The 22,045-nt window shown below is 35.8% G+C and overlaps 1 protein-coding gene across 1 annotated transcript in view; it reads right to left on the bottom strand.

Annotated features, from left to right (window-relative positions):
* The window catches only part of LOC140151949 (polypeptide N-acetylgalactosaminyltransferase 16-like), a 274,100-nt gene that overhangs the window by 69,917 nt on the left and 182,138 nt on the right, over positions 1-22,045 (bottom strand). The window contains 1 exon segment of the mRNA XM_072174254.1: positions 4,869-4,990. Within this exon segment, the coding sequence (XP_072030355.1) occupies positions 4,869-4,990 (122 nt within the window).

Raw genomic sequence — 22,045 nt, 5'->3', positions numbered from 1 at the left:
TTTGGGTACAAAAACTCATACTCTGCAAATTGAGGTCAAATTTTGCACTATGATTGTTTAATTAAGGTTATTGGACTACGCCATTGGGATGAGTTCATTGTGGTCCATGATAGTGCATGCTTCCGCTGCATGTGCTCAAACCTCTTTCCCAGACAGTGTTTTACATTTTGAAATACAATTGTTGTATGCCATTTTATCAACTTAAAATAAATCATGAAAGGTAAATATTCATGATTATCATAACAAAACTGAAATAGTTCTGCTACAAGGCACCGATATAGAATAAGAAGAAAAAATGCTGAAGTTTACTGTGTACACAGGCAGTCAGGTGTTTGGAAACTATGTTACACAAAATAAATGCCAAAAGCAACCATTTTGGCTAATTAGCTTAAAGTAAATTCATTAGTTCTTGGAGGTAATGAGTACCCTCTATACCCACATAAATTGGCATATAGCAAGTATGGGAATTAGTTGTATAAAAGTATTATGCTAGTAGCCTATGATAGTTTATATTATTGCTTGTGTTTAATGCATGTGCACTTCTTTGAGTTCATTATCTTATTTTAAAGCAGAGCATTAAAATGCTCTGCATGCTACCGTAGGCTTCAACATAAAAAGTCCAAAGTTTTGAGATATTTTCTAAACATATCAAGTGCTACCTAAGAACCACTGAACCAATACTAGGCTTGTTTGTACTCATTTTAATGCATTTTTCATGCTGATTCCTAATATAGCCATGGAAATGTACAATTCTGAAATTTTTGAATTTTAAATGAAAATTTCAAGTTGTTGTCTGCAGTCAACACCAGCATGAGTTAACAAAAACAGTGCAAAGTGAAATTTACAACAATAGATGAGTTGACTTCTGACGTCAATGCCTGGCAGTATGCGCACGCATCATCACAATTTCCATTGTTTTTTGCAAGGCAGTATGTGCGCGCATCATATTTTATTCAGGGCTTGTGTTTTTAAAACTCCCGCCACATCACAAGAAGGCCATTGAACAGTGTAGTGGTTGCACGGGGTTCACTCAAGCATATCGATATACCAGTCCCTTGCTTTTGTTGATAAACATTAAGGTCAACTCATCTATAGTTCATTTCACACACATTTGAAGTAACCTGTATTCTTGTACAGGTGCTATTATCAGGTGCTACTACAGTTCTTTTGGTCAGTTGGGAAGTGGTCAATAAAATCAATGTTAAGCTTTTCTCAAAAGTGTGAGTTCATCCACAAACCGCTAAATGCTATTTTAAAACTTTTTTTGAATTAAGGCCACCAATATCTGCCCTATGCTGTAAATATGCTGGCTTAAATTGATGCCCTACTTTGAACACACCAAGTAAGATTGTGAAAATATGATAAAAACAGTAGCATGAGGTTTCGTATTATTTTCATAAAATTTGACCAATTATATTTGCCTACATCTCAATTGAGAAAAATTACATGATGCATCTGAGCTCTTCGCTCAGACTCTATTAAAGTTTTAGGCATACCCACAGTTTTAGGCATACCCATTTAAACTGAGATGAGGCAAATTTGTCTTTTTACATATTACAAGACCCTTCCTTATATCCTTATATAAAAATTGTCTAGCAATTCTCAACTATTACTATTCCTATAGGCTTAGGAACCAGGGAGCTTGGGAGCTCATCCCCTCAACAATTTTTCAGCCCCCCAATAATCCTAGTTGAAGTTAAAAAATTGTGATAAATATTTTTTCAAGTTTCAGTCCCCCCCAATGTTGAAAATCTTTCTAAGCCAATGCTATTATGATCTGTAATCACAAGTACCAACCTAAATCCTTCAAATAATCTCAATTCCTCTTCTGTCATTTATACCAAACCTAACATCATTGTTCAATTCCAAATGTTTCTGAATCCGACCCAAATAGCTTATTAATCAGGATAGACAGTGTTTCAGGCTATAAAACATGGAATTTGATACAACTAAACCAGTGTTGTAGTCAAGACCTCTCTGTCCGAGACCGAGACCAAGACCTGCCCGTCCGAGATCGAGATCGAGACCGAGACCGAGACCAAACCTTCCGAGACCAAGACCACCCCTTCCGAGACCGAGACCTCTAAGTTCGAGACCAAGACCGAGACCGAGGTTTAATCCCGGGGGATACTCAAGTTTGGTTTGGGTAGGGGTACTGGTGTGCCGCTGAGAATTTGAAAGAGAACCCATCATTGTACCAACTTTTCAAGAAATTTGGACCCTCAGTTTAACACTATCTGTCTTACTTTTTACAATTTTTCCTCCAAATTTTGAGAAAATTTCATAAATGTTGGCTACAGTGGAGGCAAAATTAGGCTAGTGTGTAGAGTGCAAGTGCGTGAAGCAATTGAGCAATTTTACCATATTTGGGCCCAAAACACAGTGTTTTTCGTGCTGAAAAGAAGATGCACACTGCACAGGGCAACTATTTGTTCATCTATTATGCTTTTGTGGAGAATATTCCCTTGCAAAAGTTTAGTGGGATCCTCGCTTCCGCCATCCGCCCACCTATGTTTAATCATGAACTGAAATTGGAAGCTCACATACTAACATGCTCACTTATGATTCATTTATAACTAACTTTATAAAATGATTTCTGTATCTTTATTCTTAACAATTTCTTCAACATTCATTGAAATAACGGGTACGGAATAAAAATAATGAACAACAATAGAAAATCATATCTTTTTCTTCAGGTCTCGACAGGTCTCGACCAAAAAAACGTTCGAGACCGAGACTTTTGAGGTCCGAGACCGAGACTTTTGAGTTCGAGACCAAGACCTTGACATCCGAGACCGAGACACTGCAAAACCAGGTCTCGAGATGGTCTCGAGACCGAGACCTGGTCTCGAGACCTACAACACTGAACTAAACATTCAATGGCCAACTCACTGTCAGGCTATATTTGCAGTCTTAACATGGCCTACTTTGACTATAGGGCCTATGGGTGGGACACTATTTCACACGGTAACATTTCACAATTTCTATGGTTTGGACCCATTTGGATGCTTTTTGGATCCTTTTTTTGCAGGTTTCTCCACAGTTATGGGCTAACCATGTTTAGCGCAGGATTTCATACTGAAGTTTCAGTTTCCTTCTCAATATCACTATGGACCACAATAGCCTCATCCCAATGGCATAGTTCAATAACCTCAATTAAACACAGGTAATGCAAAATTTGACCTCAAGTTGCAGAGTATGAGTTTTTGTACCCAAATTTTCAAAGGTCATTCAATGAATGTACAAATGTATCGGGGTTAAAGAACTGTGCCCTGCTAGATAAGCATGTTGTGGATCCTAGTGTATGCTTGCAAATAGCACGAAAATAAAACTTGACAGAAATGTCCGGCTATACTGTATAAGTGGTAATTTTCGCGAGGGTATTATTTTCATGAATTTCACGATTAGAGCTCCAACCACAAAAATAAATGTATGCAATAATGTATTAACAAGTATAGGAAAGGACTGGATAATTGCCAAAATAACATTCATGAAAATGTGTCTCTCACTCCAAATCGCAAAAATAACTGTACGTGAAAATATACAGTACACTCTGATAAATGACTGACAGAGTGTTGGCTGTGAATTGGCAGCCATGTTTATAAGTGCCTTCTGTGAAACATGAGGAGTAGAAAGGTGTGAAGAGTAAGCTTCCTTGGGAATGGCACACCCTAAGGATACCAACTCTTACTATACTTAAGGTTGGTCTGAACCCTGGAATTATGGAAACTTTGGACCTCATAACTTCTAAATTGTTGGTCTAAAGTATATAAAAGTATACATATTTAGAATGGCAAAGACTTGATAAGTTCATCTGAGAGGTCAAATTTGGGCCAAAATGTCACTTTTGGCCCAAAATCCCAAAAATAACGGTTTTTGGCCCACTTCTTTTTTGTGCACCGTAACAAAAAAATTCTTGTGCCCAAATTTTTTTGAAACTAATTTTTAAAAACTAGATCAAAATATCTGGGACACGTTTTTTAATTTTTTTGAATTTCAACTAACTTTGAGAAATTTGACCAAAAATGGTCAAAAAATGCTGATTTTAAAAAAAATCATAAAAAAGCCCGATTTTGGCACAAATTTCAAATATTTTTGGTGAAATTGGTCAAAATTCAAAAAAATGAAAAAACGGGTCCTAGATATTTTGATCTAGTTTTTAAAAATTAGTTTCAAAAAACTTTTGGCCCAAGAATTTTTTTGTTACGGTGCACAAAAAAGAAGTGGGCCAAAACCCGTTATTTTGGGGATTTTGGGCCAAAAGTGCCATTTTGGCCCAAATTTGACCTCACAGATGAACTTATCAAGTCTTTGCCATTCTAAATATGTATACTTTTATATACTTTAGACCAACAATTTAGAAGTTATGAGGCCCAAAGTTTCCATAATTCCAGGGTTCAGACCAACCTTAAGTCTCTATCATCTAGATTGCCAACTATTTTCCCATCCTAATAAGACTGTTGTATACTTTACATATTGCTATGGTGATATCCCGTCATGGTAACAATAAAGTTACTAAGGAGCTCAAATTGCCAATTTAATGGTAGCTATTGATTACGATTGATTCACCATTTTCTATGAGCTTCAACCTCTTAAAACACATTAGTAACTTTCACTCTTTCTAACAGCGAAGTTCATTTAAAATTTGGACTACAATGTGTTCTGTATCTTTTTTCTTTCCTTCTTTCAAGTTTTGATCTGTCTTTTTTTTTTCTTCTTTTTTTTCATTTTATATTTTGTTCCAGTATCTGTTTAGCATAGCTTTGTAAATTGTGTATTTCCAAGAATATAATTCAGTAACATTTCTTAGTTGAAAACAAAATTGAATAAAATGAATGTTGCCATGGAAACCAAGGCAATGTACTTACCTCCTTAACTCTCTTCAATAATGGGTGTAACCAACCTACATTGGCTTCACAATGACTATCCAAAAATGTCAAGACTTGTGCCGTGGCTGTGTCGGCACCTCGAACACGGGATCGTATTAAGCCTGAAATGACAAGATGTTATGACAAACTGATTTAACATTCAATTCATTTATAAAAGCCTATTTGAAAAGGTAAAATGAAGAGAATAGAGACAAAAGAATCAGATGAACACAAGCAAGAAAAGACAAACATCAAAGATGATGTTCACTTTAGGAGATAACTTTCAAATGCTATCTTCAGTAGATAACTAACAAATGCTATGATCAGGTAAACAATTTCAAATATTATCTTCAGTAGATAACTTTCAAATGCTATCATTAAAATAGATTCCATATAACATTGGAAAAAGGTTAAAGAGCATTGGACTTTGGCCATTGTGTCCAATGGAATTCAGTTTTATGACCTCTTCGTAACTGCATATATAGTGTGGAGTCAGTGAGTTCGTCAATTGATAATAATACCTGTACAAAAATAAAGTTTACACCAAACAAATGTGGAATGTATTACAGTAGATAACTTTAAAATGCAATCTCCAGTAGATAACTTTAAAATGCAATCTCCAGTAGATAACTTTTGAATACTATCTTCAGTAGATAACATTCAAATACTCTTCAGTAGATAATTTTCAAATGCTCTCTTTAGTAGATAGCATTCAAATACTATCTTCAGTAGATAACTTTCAAATACTATCTTAAGTAGATAACATTCAAATAATATCTTCAGTTGATAACATTCAAATACTATCTTTAGTAGATAACATTCATATACTATCTTCAGTAGATAACTTTCAAATACTATCTTCAGTAGATATCTTTCAAATACTATCTCCAGTAGATAACATTCAAATGCTCTCTTTAGTAGATAACATTCAAATACTATCTCCAGTAGATAACTTTCAAATGCCCTCTTCAGTAGATAACTTTCAAATGCCCTCTTCAGTAGATAACATTCAAATGCTCTCTTTAGTAGATAGCATTCAAATACTATCTTCAGTAGATAACTTTCAAATAATATATTCAGTAGATAACATTCAAATGCTCTATTCAGTAGATAACATTCAAATGCTCTATTCAGTAGATAACTTTCAAATGCTCTCTTTAGTAGATAGCATTCAAATACTATCTTCAGTAGATAACTTTCAAATACTATCTTCAGTAGATAACATTCAAATGCTCTATTCAGTAGATAACATTCAAATGCTCTATTCAGTAGATAACTTTCAAATGCTCTATTCAGTAGATAACATTCCAATGCTCTCTTTAGTAGATAACATTGAAATACTTTCTTCAGTAGATAACATTACTATCTTCAGTAGATAACATTCAAATGTTATCTTCAGTAGATAACATTCAAATGCTCTCTTTAGTAGATAACATTCAAATGCTATCTTCAGTAGATAACATTCAAATGCTCTCTTTAGTAGATAACATTACTATCTTCAGTAGATAACATTCAAATGCTATCTTCAGTAGATAACATTCAAATGCTCTCTTTAGTAGATAACATTCAAATGCTATCTTCAGTAGATAACATTACTATCTTCAGTAGATAACATTCAAATGCTATCTTCAGTAGATACCATTCAAATGCTCTCTTTAGTAGATAACATTACTATCTTCAGTAGATAACATTCAAATGCTATCTTCAGTAGATAACATTCAAATGCTCTCTTTAGTAGATAACATTCAAATGCTATCTTCAGTAGATAACATTACTATCTTCAGTAGATAACATTCAAATGCTATCTTCAGTAGATACCATTCAAATGCTCTCTTTAGTAGATAACATTACTATCTTCAGTAGATAACATTCAAATGCTATCTTCAGTAGATAACATTCAAATGCTCTCTTTAGTAGATAACATTACAACACATTAGTAAGGTTTGCCTTCTCCATAGAGTTGTACATGAAATCATTATACATGCAAAATCAAAAATGTGTACAACTCTATGGAGTAGGCAAACCTTACTAATGTGTTGAAGCCATCAAGAACCAAAGCCAATATCTCTCAGAAATGTTGTCCAAGAACATATCTTCAACATACCTGAAGTTGATGGTGGGGCAAATTGTCTGACATTGGTTTTCAGGGGGGTCAAAATGTAAAAAAAGTGGTTTTCCATGGGTAATATCTCAGCTAAATGTATTCTAATATGCTCAATATTGGATAAGAGTAATGTCCTACCAAAAGGCTCTGACTGGCCAAAAAATTGACGCTAACATTATTTTTACTTTTGGAGTTCTGACCCCCCCAAAGTTGGTCCTGGTTGGACGAAGTTGCATTTTGAGGGCCCTATATCTTTTAAAGTAAAGGAGTTACAAGTTTTCTGATAGCAGATTTGAATTCTACACCAAAAAGTACCCCAGGATACATACTTTTCAAAGTTTTAAAGGGTTCCCTTTATACATTTATGGACCTCCAAACGTCGTCTTTCGCGTTGCGACACATTTTTTACGCTGACCCCCCTAAATTTCAAATTGATGCCACGGGAAAAAGAAATGGAGTATGAAGCTCAAATTTTCAGGATTTTACTTTCTCATCAATATCTACCACCACACAGAAAAAGAAAAAAATTGAAGAGGTGCTGCGGTGCACATCCCTGGAGTTGACATGGAATGGGCCAACAGCAAATTCCCCCTCATACATAATAGATCCAATATCTGCTGCTGTATTGGATTTGTGTAAGGTTGCCATATACATGATGACATTACCCAATTGGGAGAGAAACTGTTGCCATTACTTGGGGATTACAGGCAGTGGGGTACCTTCCAAATTAAAAACAAACATCATGAGTTTATTTATAGACCACTTGACATGCCGACTTCATTGTCCGGCAGTATGCGTACAAATTATGGCAATTTCCATTGTTCGCACACGAATCGTAGTTTACTCAGGGCACGTGTATTTTAAATCACCCACCACATTTCATATAGTACAAGAAAGCTAGTGAACAGTGTAGCGGTTCGTTCAAGCATATCGATATACCAGCCACTCGCCTTTTTTGATAAACAATGATGTCAAGTGGTCTATACAGACACTCTCTCAAAATGGCTCCACATGTTGCACAAAATCTAGTGAAATGTGTTTTATGTTTAATAAATAACTTAAATGTATCTTCAGTAGATACCTTTAAAATGCTACCTTCGGTAGATAACTTTGAAATGCTATCTTCAGTAGATAACTTTGAAATGCTATCTTCAGTAGATAACTTTGAAATGCTATCTTCAGTAGATAACTTTGAAATGCTATCTTCAGTAGATAACTTTGAAATGCTATCTTCAGTAGATAACTTTGAAATGCTATCTTCAGTAGATAACTTTGAAATGCTATCTTCAGTAGATAACTTTGAAATGCTATCTTCAGTAGATAACTTTGAAATGCTATCTTCAGTAGATAACTTTGAAATGCTATCTTCATTAGATAACTTTGAAATGCTATCTTCAGTCGATAACTTTGAAATGCTATCTTAAGTAGATAACTTTGAAATGCTATCTTCAATAGATAACTTTGAAATGCTATCTTCAGTAGATAACTTTGAAATGCTATCTCCAGTATCTTATCTTCAGTAGATAACTTTGAAATGCTATCTTCAATAGATAACTTTGAAATGCTATCTTCAGTAGATAACTTTGAAATGCTATCTCCAGTAGATAACTTTGAAATACTATCTTCAGTAGATAACTTTGAAATGCTATCTTCAGTAGATAACTTTAAAATGCTATCTTCAATAGATAATTCTAAAATGCTATATTCAGTAGATAACTTTTAAAAAACTATCTTCAGTAGATTACTTTAAAATTCTATCTTCAGTTGATAACTATAAAATGCTATCTTCAAAACATATCTACCTTTAACATGCAATATTTAGTAAATAACTTTTAAAATGCTATATCTTCAGTAGATAACTGTCAAATGCTACATCTTTAAAATGCTACCCTCAGTAGAAGACATAATATTGTGATTAGTATGCTACCTTCAGGTGCTAAACTTTGAAATGCTACCTTCAGTAGATAACTTTTTAATGATATCTTAAAAATATATCTACCTTTAACATGCTATCTTTAGTAGATACCTTTAAAATACTATCTTCAGTAGATAACTTAAAATGCTACATTTAATCTTCAAAATGCTATCTTCAGTAGATAACTTTAAAATGCTATCTTCAGTAGATAACTTAATTAACAATGCTATCTTTATCAGGTAACTTTTAAAATGTTGTCTTCAGTAGATAACTTTAAATGCTATATTTATTAGAAAATTAAAATGCTACCTTCAATATATAAAAATTTAAAATGCTTTCAGTGTACTAAAATGTAATTTGATCCACCACAATTCAGTGATTGCCACCTTTCGAGTTGACAAAACATAGCAACACTGCCTGTGACTTGTGTATCTGTACTTTGAAGGTTTCTTACATTGATCGATTGTTTGAGCCTTTCGGGTTTATATATAAACTGCTTGTTCATCAATGCAAATACGCAAAGTGTTCAACCTAATAATAGTATGCTCAAGTTTGATTGATACAAAAAGCAGGCCTTATATCCAGTGCCGTTTAAATGTGAGGACCAAATTTTGTGGATAACTTCCAGCCATAATAAGTGATTTGCTCCACAGTGACGCCCTCAATTTTTCTTGAACATCTACTTTTTGTATGATTGTAATGCCCAATGATGTATTAAAATACCATGTGAAAACTTTTAAAGACCCATTCAGTGATCCCAGCGAAAATGCAAAAAAATTAAAATTGTTTATAAATTGTTTAAAAGTAAAGGATAACTCAAATTGTCATTTGGTCATTTTGAAACGAAAAATTTGACAAAAATCAAAGAAAACAGCAGTATTGACGAAGTTGAAGCCCCATTCAAATACATGTAGCTAATTTATATACTAACAGTATATAAATTACAGAATTATGTAAAATGTCTTGTTTTGTCTTAAATACACGGCTTTCGGCTGAACCACTAGCAAGCTATGTTAGCACATCTATGACAATGACAAAGGTACCAAAATCTGAATTTTGATGATATTTGCAATCTTCCGGATGAACAAATCCGAATGAATGGGCCTTTAAGTGGCTAAGTGGTTTTCCTTCATTTTACTTCATTTATTTCTTGACATTTGTTACTAATATTATATATCAGTAATAATATTATGGCAAAGAATAAGAAAATTTGAATTTGACAGAAATCATACATTATGGCTTTAATGGGCTATTCCAGTTGAAATCCACACTACCCCTGTGGACAATTTTGAAAATATCTTCCACAGAGGGAGTATGTTTTTCAAATTAAAATGTACATTCTAATTTCATCGCGTGATGCTGCAATGTTTTAAATGTATGTGAGGTCTGCATCTCCTTTTATGGTCATTCTGCCGACCTTGATTTTACAGCAGCCAAAGTGTGTACGGCTGCGATATTGCAGCGTGATGCTATAAAGTTGAACAAAATCCAACTCCATCACGGACCGAAATTTCCACCGCGCGATACGAATTTTTACCGCCAAGCTCGTAAAAACCTGGCTCAGATTTCAGTTTTTATAGCATTGCAGCATCAGCGCGATCGTAAGAACCATACTTTTGGAAGACATTTCCAAGTATAGTGAAAAATTAAACAAAGCCACAACAAGTTTCCTTTGGTGTGTAAATTTATTGGTGAATAAAAAAGTAAATTCATAAGAAATTGTCTATAATGAAACAAATATAAGAGACACTATTGGGAAACACTATTGTGAAAATGCAACCAAACATGATGGCGCCAGTGCCAGCAAGTAAAAACAAGCAACATGTTCTCAAAGGAAATGTCATCCACAGCGGGGGATCTCAAGGAGGAGAGCAGACCTGTATTTACCCTCGCTTTCTTTGTAATGTTTACTTGAGGGAGAAGAGAAAAATTTCCCCATTTTATGAGCACTTGTTTCACACATATGCACATAAAGCCAGCGCTTTGAATAAATGCTTCTGATATTAAAGGTAGGTGATCAGATTTTTTTTGTTTTGTCCCACATTCAGAGGTGTATAGTGAGGTAATGATCCGGGGTAATGATCCACTCCCTGAAAAACATGCGAGCACCTCGGCAAATTTCCGGAAGTGCACGGGGGCTTGTCCGGGGATTAGGCTGCAGGGTATCACCCCCCTCAAAAAAATTTTTTTTTGCTCTTTTTATGACGATTTATCATCATCATCAATCTCGAATGTAAAAAAAAAAAAAAATTAAAAATTAAATTTTTTTTTTTTACATTTCGAATTTTTTTTTTTTAATACATTTCCGAATTCGGGAATTTCCGGAAGACTTACACGTCTGCACCAAAATAATCTGATTCCCACGTTTTGATATAAAATTGGATCGATTGAGCCCATATTTATTGGTCGAGCTATGAGTTTTAAAATATTGGATGAGACGACGGTAGTCGAGTCCAATATTTCATAACTCATAGCGAGACCAATAAATATTGGGTGTAAAGCATCCAATTTTATCATTATTATGTGTTGGATCCAATATTTTCACACACTTGGATTCATCAAAACATAATAATGAAGTAAATTGCACTAGTGGTTTTGATATTAGATGTAAAAACGTGAGCACAACGGCCCATAGAATGATATGTGTGGTATACCACAATTAGGGATGAGGCTATCACTTTAACATTAGTGAACGGAACATGTTTCAGGCCTTAAATTTCACTAGGATTATGAGAAATATATGAGCCTTCTTCCGATGCCAAAATGTCCATTTGTAAGAAAACGTGTGGGAAGAGGTGAGCCCAGGGTGAAGCTATCAATCTGGTCACACATCTTTAAGAGCTTTTAAGCTGTACCAAACTTTACAAAATTATCCCACAATGCATTTTTTAATATCGTTTTATTGTACATATCAGTTTCTTCATAACTTTGTTGAACACTACTGTAAAAGGGGATATTTTCGCGAGCAGTTATTTTTGCAATTTAGAGTAAGAGAAACATATTTATGAATGTTATTTTCATACATTGTTGCATATATTCGTGAGATGTTATTTTCGCGGTTGGAGCTCCAATCCCAATATTCGCAAAAATTAAACCCCACGAAAATTTCCCCTTTTACAGTATAGACCTACTGCCTGTTTTGCACACTCACATATTTCTGCATTTGTTCATGCCAGCAACAGAAACAACCAGTTGTATATTCCCGCTGTTTTCAATTGGAACATACCTAAACAAATTGCCTAATTCTCAGCATGTTTTAGTCAGCAAGTGGTCCAAGCTTTTGAAGCTCAAATCTCCTTTTTGTTTTCGAAAACAGATTGAGTAAGCATTCTGTCCGATTCAATTATTCCCACATAAAGCAAACAAGCAGTAGTCTCTTGAGTACCCATATTTTTAGCACCGTAGGTCAGAAATGAGTTTGTTATTGGAATATAAAATCATAAAAAGAGGATGCTAGGATCACAAAATCATCCTTTAAGTCAGCAAGTGTCCAAGATTTTGAAGCTCAAATCTCCTTTTTGTTTTTGAAAAGGCTGAGTAAGCATTCTGTCTGATTCAATTATTTGCATATATGAGTTTGTTGTTGGAATATAAAATCATAGATTGTCACGATCTATGATAAAACAATGTGTCGTTCGGCAGGAAAAACCTATGCGATAGTGGCCCCTGAATATGTTTAAAACAAAACTGCCAAAAGGTTACATAAGAGGTTTTGCGTTAACCATGTTCAGGGGCCAATGACACATACGACGTAAGTCGGTCAAAACAATTCTAAGAAACTTACAACCAACCAACACATCCTTCTACAGATGCTAACAAAATGGGCTATTCCAATTGAAATCCACACCTCCCTGTGGAAGAATTTGGATATATCTTCCAAAGGGGAGTATGTTTTTCAAATGTAATTGGTCAGAGTTAATCATTTTGAAACCCATACTCCCCTGTATATTATTGCATTACCTATATCTTGCACAACTGGAGTGAGTATTTCAAATGGAAGTTACCCAATTATCTATTATATTCAAAACTCATACTCCCTCTGTGGAAGACTTCAGCTAAATCTTCACAGGGGTAGTGTGGAATTTAAATGGAATAGCCTAATACCATTCCTAATAGCAGATTATATAAAATACAATTTCCAAGACAAAATTGCTGAGTGTCACACCTACATCATTTGTGTTAGTCTTCTCCCACTCATTCTTATCCTCTAAACTGTATCTTCATCCTAAAGTTTGTTTGGCTTATATAAGGCAAAAACATAAGACTCATAACACTGTGTATTGATATAGAATGTTGTGCGCACAGTTGTGCGCAGTGCTTACAAAAGTTGTGCGTTGCGTAATGTGTGACTGGCGCACGCCTATCTGAATTTACACAAGGGAGTTGGGGAACAAGTAGTTAATGCTGATGAAATTGCCCACATCACCATTGATAGAAGGGGGCAGCAAACATTGAAGGTATAGTCTAACACTTTTTTTTTTAATTGTCACACTAAATAATTGGCCTTTCTTTTAAGTTTTATTGAACTCACAAGTGTTTTGAAAAAAAAAGGAAATGAACATAAAGGTATGTATTAAGAGAAAGATCAAACAAACAACAACAACATTTGGTATAAAAAAGGGTCATTAGGCAAAAAAAAAAAAGGTTTGTCTCAAAGCTCACGAGAAATTTAAAAACAAATGCTTAAATGCTTTTTTTTTTTTGTTTTTTTATTCCCGACTTTTTTTCATGGTATTTTGAGAAAAAAGTCTGATTTCGCCGATTTTTTCTTTTTGAAATAAAAAAAATTTCCGCATTTGTTTTTGTCAAATCGTGGGTTTTTACAAGCTGCTGCAAGCTTTGAGACGAACCTTTTTTTTTTTGGCCTTATATTTCAAATAAGAGAGGTATAACTTTAGGTCCACTTCTTGAGTCCTGGAGGCAGGTCCATCCCTACATGTACCCAAACAAAACTGAAGCCCCCGTGCTTCAGATTTAAGTTTGGTGCCCTTTTCAGCTTATTGTGACCTGTTATGAAATAACATTTATTTTGTTCAACAAACGGTCCATTTTGCTTGATCACATCACTCACTGGACAAAACCCACTGAAGGCCACTACAGACTCCAAGTATCCGACATAGAATATTAATGCCCGGATTTGATGTAACACATCTTCATCATTTAATATATTCCCATTCCAGTGGCGTGTCCAGAGGACTTTGGGTGCTGAAGCCCCCACACTTGATTAAAAATCATGTAAAATCAGCCGTTTTTTGCAATTTTAGTCACTGAGCCCCCCACATAACTCTGAAAGCCCTTCTGAGCCCCCCCCCCACTGCAGGAAAAGCTCCTGGACACACCAGTGCATTCTATTCCCAGTACTGTTCTAATGAATGTTTGATGAAATAAACTTGATAGTATATTACGTAGAATATCTGGTAGAAATATATTATTGATTTTACATCATTAGACATTCATTAGAACTTAAACACTTGAATGGGAATAGATTAAATAATGTAGATATGTTCCGTCGAATATTCTACATCCACTAAAAAAGTCTGTAGGTTCCATTACACCTGCATATCATGAGGTCTTCGGTACACTCTGACCTAGTTAAAGTAATTAATTAAAGCGTATCTATTTCAGTCATGTCTTCATATGCCTAGGTCGGCTAGCCAACAACACCACAATTCTGATTAGAAATCCAGCTCCAAGATGAGGTGGGCGCTAATATTGTGCGTATCCATTTCCATCGATTCAATGCACTTTTCGGAGGTTTCCCAAATAAATAAAAAAGAGTCATCCTGAATAGGTAACTGGCTCTGTAGTGTACTGTTACAGAATTGAGTTGGTTTCTTTTACAAGGTACATAATTCAAATTTGGAGTGAAGAGAAGTCTTGACTTCTAGTAAGCTTAGATACACTATGCTATGGACCACAATAGCCTCATCCCAATGGCATAGTTCAATAACCTCAATAAGTAATCATAGTGCAAAATTTGACCTCGAGTTGAAGAGTATGAGTTTTTGTACCCAAATTTTCAAAGGTCATTCAATGAATGTGTAAATGTATTGGGGTTGAAGAACTGTGCCCCGATAGATGAGCATGTTATGTTGTGGATCCTAGTGATACTTGCCTATAACTAGTACAGTTCAATGAAGTATAGTAGACTCTTAATTCAGGGTAAGAGTGAGGAGTACATTATTTTAAGGGGCGAAATCAAGGGCAAAAGATCCACAATTCAAACTTTATTTAACTTGTTGCAGAGTTAATATATATAGCAGCAGAAGAAACAGCAGCATGAACTTTAGCATTCTTGTCATTTTGTCCCCAATTATATCATCATCATCAACATTATCACCATCACCAAACCAAGATTACCCATGATAAAAGACCTTGTTACAGTTGGTTCCGATCGACAGGGTAATAAGCCCGATTGTTGCCTACACTTGACTTGATCAGAGTCAAGTTAGCTTTTAGTTTATGCCACCGAGAAGTGTCCTGAATAGTGCTAAATATATACTATAATGATGTGTGCTATTCACAGGCTGGCCTCCACTTCATAGGTAGTTGAACATAAAGTGCATATTCCTTCACTGGTTTGACATCACATAGCATAACAAGTACATACCCAAGGAGTTTGAATTGATTGGATCTGATGCTGAAGGGGACAAATATTGGTCAAGTTGTATAAATATCCAAAGGAATACCGCTCATTATGTGGTTATCAATTAGTACATTTCCAACAAACCTAGAACTTTGAACATTTAGCAAAAAGCAAGAAAAATAAAATCCAAAGCTGTAGCACTACACTCTTAGAAAAAAAGCTGCAACTTTTTTGTCCCATATGCAACACCCTAAGCAATGATAAGGTTCTACAAAGAACTATTTTCTTGGCAAAAGAACTTTTTTGGTTCTATAAAGAACCCCATGGGAAATCAGTGGGGTTCTTTGTAAATCAAAACAAAAAAAGTTCTTTAGCCAAGGAAATGGTTCTTTGTAGAACCTTAAGCTTGAAGAACCTTTAAAAACCACCCATTAAGAAAGAACCCTTCAAGGTTCTAAATAGAACAGAAAAAAAGGTTCTTTAGCCAAGAAAATTATTTTTAGAACCAAAAAGGTTTAACATTCCTTTTCACTTTTCTTAACTTTGTGACGAGTCCCTGAATAATTGAATTACAAAGTTCCTAAGTTGCACCTCTTTTTCTTAGAGTGTACACACTAATGCAACCATGTAGTACTCCTACTTGTTCATATATTGGATGAGCAGACATATATAAACTATGTTGCCTCACTATAGTACAATATACCTGCCTGCCTCAGTCTTTATTAAGTTCTATAGATTTCCACCTGTATTCATTTAAGAGACAAATGAATAATGTCAATTTACCCCCAAATTGATCATATTATTTCTTCTCTGAATGCTAGTCTTCTAGATTCATACGGTGGCAAATGTCTTAAGACTTGGAATTTTTTGAGGGTGTAGTAGAATTTCTTAAATGGTTACCATTAACTTAATCAGCGCTGAAGCATTATTACCATATGGACCCATGGGGAGGGGGGCATGGGGGAAAATGCCCCCCAGTCAGAACTCTTGCCCCCCCTTGTTGCTCCCAGTAAAAACCCAAAATTATGAAAATTACCACTTTTTGGGGCAATTTTGCAAAAAAATTGTTGATTTTTCCGCCCTGAAATTCACTTCCCCCTCCATGCCCCCCGAAAAAAATTCCTGGCACTGCCACTGATTGTCATTGATATGTATATGTGATTGTTTTTACCGGGGGGTACTAACATTTAGATAAGGTATACTGGGATGTGCCACTCTAATAGGTCACTTTTTTGCACGAAAGTCCCTAAATATGGGTCCCAATTTGAGAAAAATTGGTCAAAAACTTTTTTTTAGGTGAAAAAATCCCTAAATATGGGTAAGGGTTTCAGAGTTCCAGTATCACACCCCTGAAAAAATGTAATTTGAGTACCCCCCGGGTTTGTACAGGACACCAAAATTAAGGATGGAAATCTCTCATGGTTCTATATTGCCTTAAGGTTATTAATTATTTTAAACTGTTGTGATTTGGTAGTTCGCAGCATCTTACGAATGGTAGTGAGCTTTGGCAAATACTGCATTGCTCAATTCATAGCGAGCGTATAGAAGAATTGAAATATCACAGATATACTTTTATAGGTGCTGCGGTTCTTGAGTTACGTTGTAAAGAGGGTTGAAACAACAACACTTTTGTAAAACGTACATAACTAGTTAACAACAATAAATTAAGCAAGTTTGCAAAGTATACGATTTGTAGAATGAACTTTTACAAAACATCAAGGTGTTAATTTTCAATAATATATTGATCTAGATAATGAAAATCGATTTTTAGGTTGCTTCGACCAACAATACCTCGTCTACCCGTAAGTTTGCCAAATTCAAATTTCCAATGGATTTGGTATAACCCCAGAAAGAGGGCATACCTCTTTTTCAAAAACTACAATTTTTGGACCTTCTTTCAACAAGAAATTTTCTACCATATGTGGATCTTTTGAGTAAATGTTAACATTATCTGTACTCACTAACCCTAACCCGCCAGGGGCTTTTTGGCGACGGGAAGGGAAAGAAGGAAGGAATAAAGAGAGAAAACAAAGAAAGAAGTTGTTTGCTCCGGGTGGGATTCGAACCAGAGACCCCTCGCATGCCAACCACTGGCTCGGTGACGCTTTGCCATGGGTCTTGGGCTTCGCTGGCCAGCGAAACCGTGCCTATATATCACTTAAGGCGATTACGTCATCACACCACGTGGGATGCATGCACGAACAGCGCATATATCAAGTAGTATTTTGTAGTACTCAGGCGTGTTAGGGTTAAGGACAGGTGGCCATGCTTTCCCAGGTGTGTCACCACTGACAAGCCTGGTCCATCCAAGAAGGCACACAGCCTTTTCAATGCCCAGATTCATTGCAATATTTGTCCTGCATGGCTGGAGAAGAAACAGAATCCCAAAGTTGGATTTAACATAAATGTTGTTCTTCCATTCTCCAGTCCTGATTTCATTCAAAATATAATTTCAAAGGGGGCAATCTGCAGCACCCCCACTACACTCCTGGCTGCATTCATGGATCATGTGGACCTTGCTATGAAATTGGGTGTGCATTGCACATCCATGCACCGTGTAGCTACAACTGGGGACCTGTTCAAAAATATAGAAGGCTTCCTTGGTACTCTGGATTACACAAAACACCATAAAAGCCTGGTACATGCAACCCCCCCCAAGAACACAGCCTCTAGCTTCATTCATATTTTCTAAGTATTGAGAAACTCGATACAAGGGGCTTATGTGAACATCGATGACCCAGTTACAGAGCTAGTGCCATGGCCCTACAGACCATCCATTCTACAGAGGATTCTATGCACCTGTATTCATGGGAGGCAAACTAATTGCATCTATTTATACCTTCTCAAAACATAGCACAATACTGTTGTCACTCATCAGCAGTACAATAATTATTATTGCTAACTGAAATGGAAAAAAATAACATGATCAGTACATTTGCTGTAATATCCTTCAATTTTCATCCACTAAGACTTCCATTGGAAATGAGCAAAGAAATAAATAACTTTTCTACCAAAAATGGAATAATAATATTAAAGGAGGATTTTGTGATCGTAGCATTCTCTTTTTATGACATTTATCAATAGATATCCACGAAAAAAGCTTATTCCCAAAATTTCAGTTGATAGGCCACTGTTGTAGTTTTGTTCTGGTGCACCAGAACAAAATTCAAATTTGACGATATTTTTGCTAAACTAATTAATCTGCAAGAAATTTTGGTACATAAACATTATGTAGCCAAGGTTTCCAGTGGTATAAAAATCTCAACTTTTTTGGAGAAAAGTGGGGGGATGAGGCTGTGGATCACAAAATGCCCTTTTAACTTACAGCCTTTTCTATAATAAATACAGACTGATGATGTAAGCCCAATTAATTATTGCATGACAGAAACTGATGTAACGTGACACAAGTAGAACAGATGCCAGACGCAAACGATGAGTATTATTTTTTCAATTAAATACTGTTAATGCCCATATGCTTGACATAAACATTTTCAAGAGGGTTTGTATCTTACTCATAAGGATGTACACATACAACGAAATGTAATGTAATGCTATAAAAGTAGACATGCACAACACATTTAACAGAGCTCAGTCAATACCAGTATATATTTGTTTGATTTTATATTTTGTTGTCTGTCCCTGAAGAAGAGCAGTTTATCTGCTCGAAACGTCGGGTTTTTTTTGTTGTTGTCTGCTTATGTGCACAGTGATTTTCATCATTGTACACTTTTGTACTGTTTTCATGACACTTCTGTGGGCTAATTGGCAATTTTTGGCCATCGAACTTTGCCTGTACCTACATTAGTTGTTTGGTTCTCTATGTCTGCTTATGTGCATAGTGATTTTCATCACTTGTTCCCGTGCACTTTTGTATTCCCGTTGATCCATGTTGTTTTTGCAGGTTTAACACTTCTGTGGGCCTTGGAATTGGTCATTTTTGGCTATCGAACTTTACCTACTTCTATGCCTACTTTTGTTGTTTTTTGTCCCCCTCTGCATACCGTCTAGTCTGTATTTTGTTTCCCCACATCAAGTTGGTATACCTTGCTCTTCTTCTTTTCAGTATATATTTCCATAAATTCACAGAGCATTTTTTGTGGGACCTGAGAGCATATCAGACACACCAAATTTTAATTCATGCTAATCCACTTTCGTAATTCAATACACAACTTAAGTCGATGACAACTTTTGTGCAATATAAATGGAATAAAACTCAATAACCTGGCTGCACACATCCAATATGTAACTAACTGTCCACATGTACAGGAGGACCGATGCATTTTATCCCTATAAATATTGTCTTCAGCCTAGATTCAGTGATGAAAGTTGGCAGTGTTTACTTCTTTTCTTTTCCTTGGAGCTAATGGCATCATTTTCATCAGACAACATGGTGGGATAGATAGAATACAATGCAGACTCTTACAGCAAATCAGTTAACAGAGGCCTTGGTGTAGAACAGGTATATAGCCTAAAGTCCTATTCAGACTCCACATCACGCTTTTAAAACATCTCAGCATTGCACGATGAAATTAAAATGTACATTTTAATTTCATAGCGTGATGCTGCGATGTTTTAAAAGCTCGTAAAAACCTGGCTCAGATTTCAGTTTTAAAAGTATCACAGCATCGCAACGCGCTGTGATGTGGAGTCCGAATTGGACTTAATAGAGGCGGTACCAGGTGAAAGTCCATCCAAGACGTTTTGAACCACAACATAGCGAGACATCAGTGGCGTAGCGTGGGTCATCACATTGGGGGGGCACCGACCATGATTGGGGGCACCAGGTCTGATTGGGGGGTGGGGCACAAGCCATTTTTCGCAATTTTCCTATGGGATTTTTTAATTTTCAGATCGATTGGGGGGGCACGTGCCCCCTGTGCCCCTATGACGCTACGCCACTGCGAGACATATCAATATCGTATAGTCTCTAATAAAAGCCCCCAGGGCATAATGTTTCGGAAGGGGTCATTTATTAGAAGTGAATTTTCCATACATTTTTGTAATTTAATTATAACAAGATAAAGCTGCATTATTATCAGTAAATCAGTATTGCAAACACCCTTTACGAATTGAGAATCTCATTTATGCTATCTTCAGTAGACAGTTTTGTTTTGAATATTTATAGCTATCATCAATACTCTTACAAAACATTAAAGTAAAATGACTGTTCTAAAATATACTCAAACTTTTTTCAAGCAATTAATGATTGCATGAAATAATGAAATTAACTTCTGACAACATTTTAAATTATTACTGTATGAAACACTAAAACAGCTGGACATTTTTCACAAAGAAACCTATTTTGTGAAGCCCGAACATTGATTTTTGACCAAAATCTTGACAGAAGTTTGCAATTTTTTTTGACACAAATTGTTAGCAAATTTGTCGACCTGTAAACCAAACAAACATACTTGCATTAATTCTTATAGTCATGCTAGTACATGTAGGACATATCAACATTTTCAGGCCATGGATGAATACTGACACCCGCCCACCTACCAGTGGCGGGCAAATATCCGGGGTAAATTTGTCAGCAGGAGAGTGCAATTTTCACATTACTGGCCCAGTAGAAGTGTAATGGCATGGTGTAGGTAGTCCTACTTCATTGCTGATTCACCTAACACTACCAAATATCAAAAAGGCTCAATGCACAAGTATGTCTTCCACATATCCGATATTGCAGAATGATTCAAGAACACATCTGACCTGCTACCAAGAAATGAGCATAAAGTCACAAGTTGGTAGTTTCGAGACATCCTGGCTGCTGAGTTGATTTTGTGCAGTGCAGTGTAGTGGTTGTATGCAGTTCGCTCAAGCATATCGATTTACCAGTGCCTTGCCTTTGTTGATAAACATTGAGATCAACTCATCTATATGGCGGGTGATTTAATATAAAGTTGTGTCCTGTAAGTAGGACTAGGAATAGGCCACTCAACAGACATGGCTGGCAAGGTTGAATAAAATGAGACAGATGTACATAGCATTTATTGCAATATATTTCTGTGAGTGTTGTTTGCTTTCTTAGGCTGTGTACGCTTTCTTAGGAGTGTAGTGGAGAATCAGTGATCACAGTTCTTTGGTCATGTAAATCTTACAAAGAGTGCATACACACACTTAGGAAATATAGCAGCCAGGCCTGTTGCCAGAATTTTTTTGTGGGGGTGCGGACTTTCCAAAATGCAGATTTTTTTTTCAAGAGAAATCTTCAATCTGGCCAAAAGTAGACCTCTATCCCCTCTGCAATTGATTTTTGGGTCCTAATTTTTTTTTAAAATCACAGAAAGTTCATAATTATCAATATTACATTTTTGGCCCAATTTTTTACAAACAAAGCAGACCGTTTGAAGATTTATGGGGGTGTGTCACCCCCACCGCACCCCCTGGCTACAGGCTAGGAAATTATAACCTGCTTAATGAGTGCCAATATGAAATAGAGAAGTAATCAGGGTGGATCTTGCATCATAGCTGGACTACGCAGCTTCAGCAGTATCATTGTGTACCAGGGTCAGAACTGGATCAGAACTACTTAGGCCAGAACTGAGCCGGAAGCCGCCGGAAGCCCGGAACTGGAC

Source organism: Amphiura filiformis, chromosome 5 (assembly GCF_039555335.1).
Source record: "Amphiura filiformis chromosome 5, Afil_fr2py, whole genome shotgun sequence".
NCBI lineage: Eukaryota > Metazoa > Echinodermata > Ophiuroidea > Amphilepidida > Amphiuridae > Amphiura > Amphiura filiformis.
The sequence above is the reverse complement of the archived record's forward strand: the minus strand, read 5'-3'. Positions and strand labels throughout refer to the sequence as shown.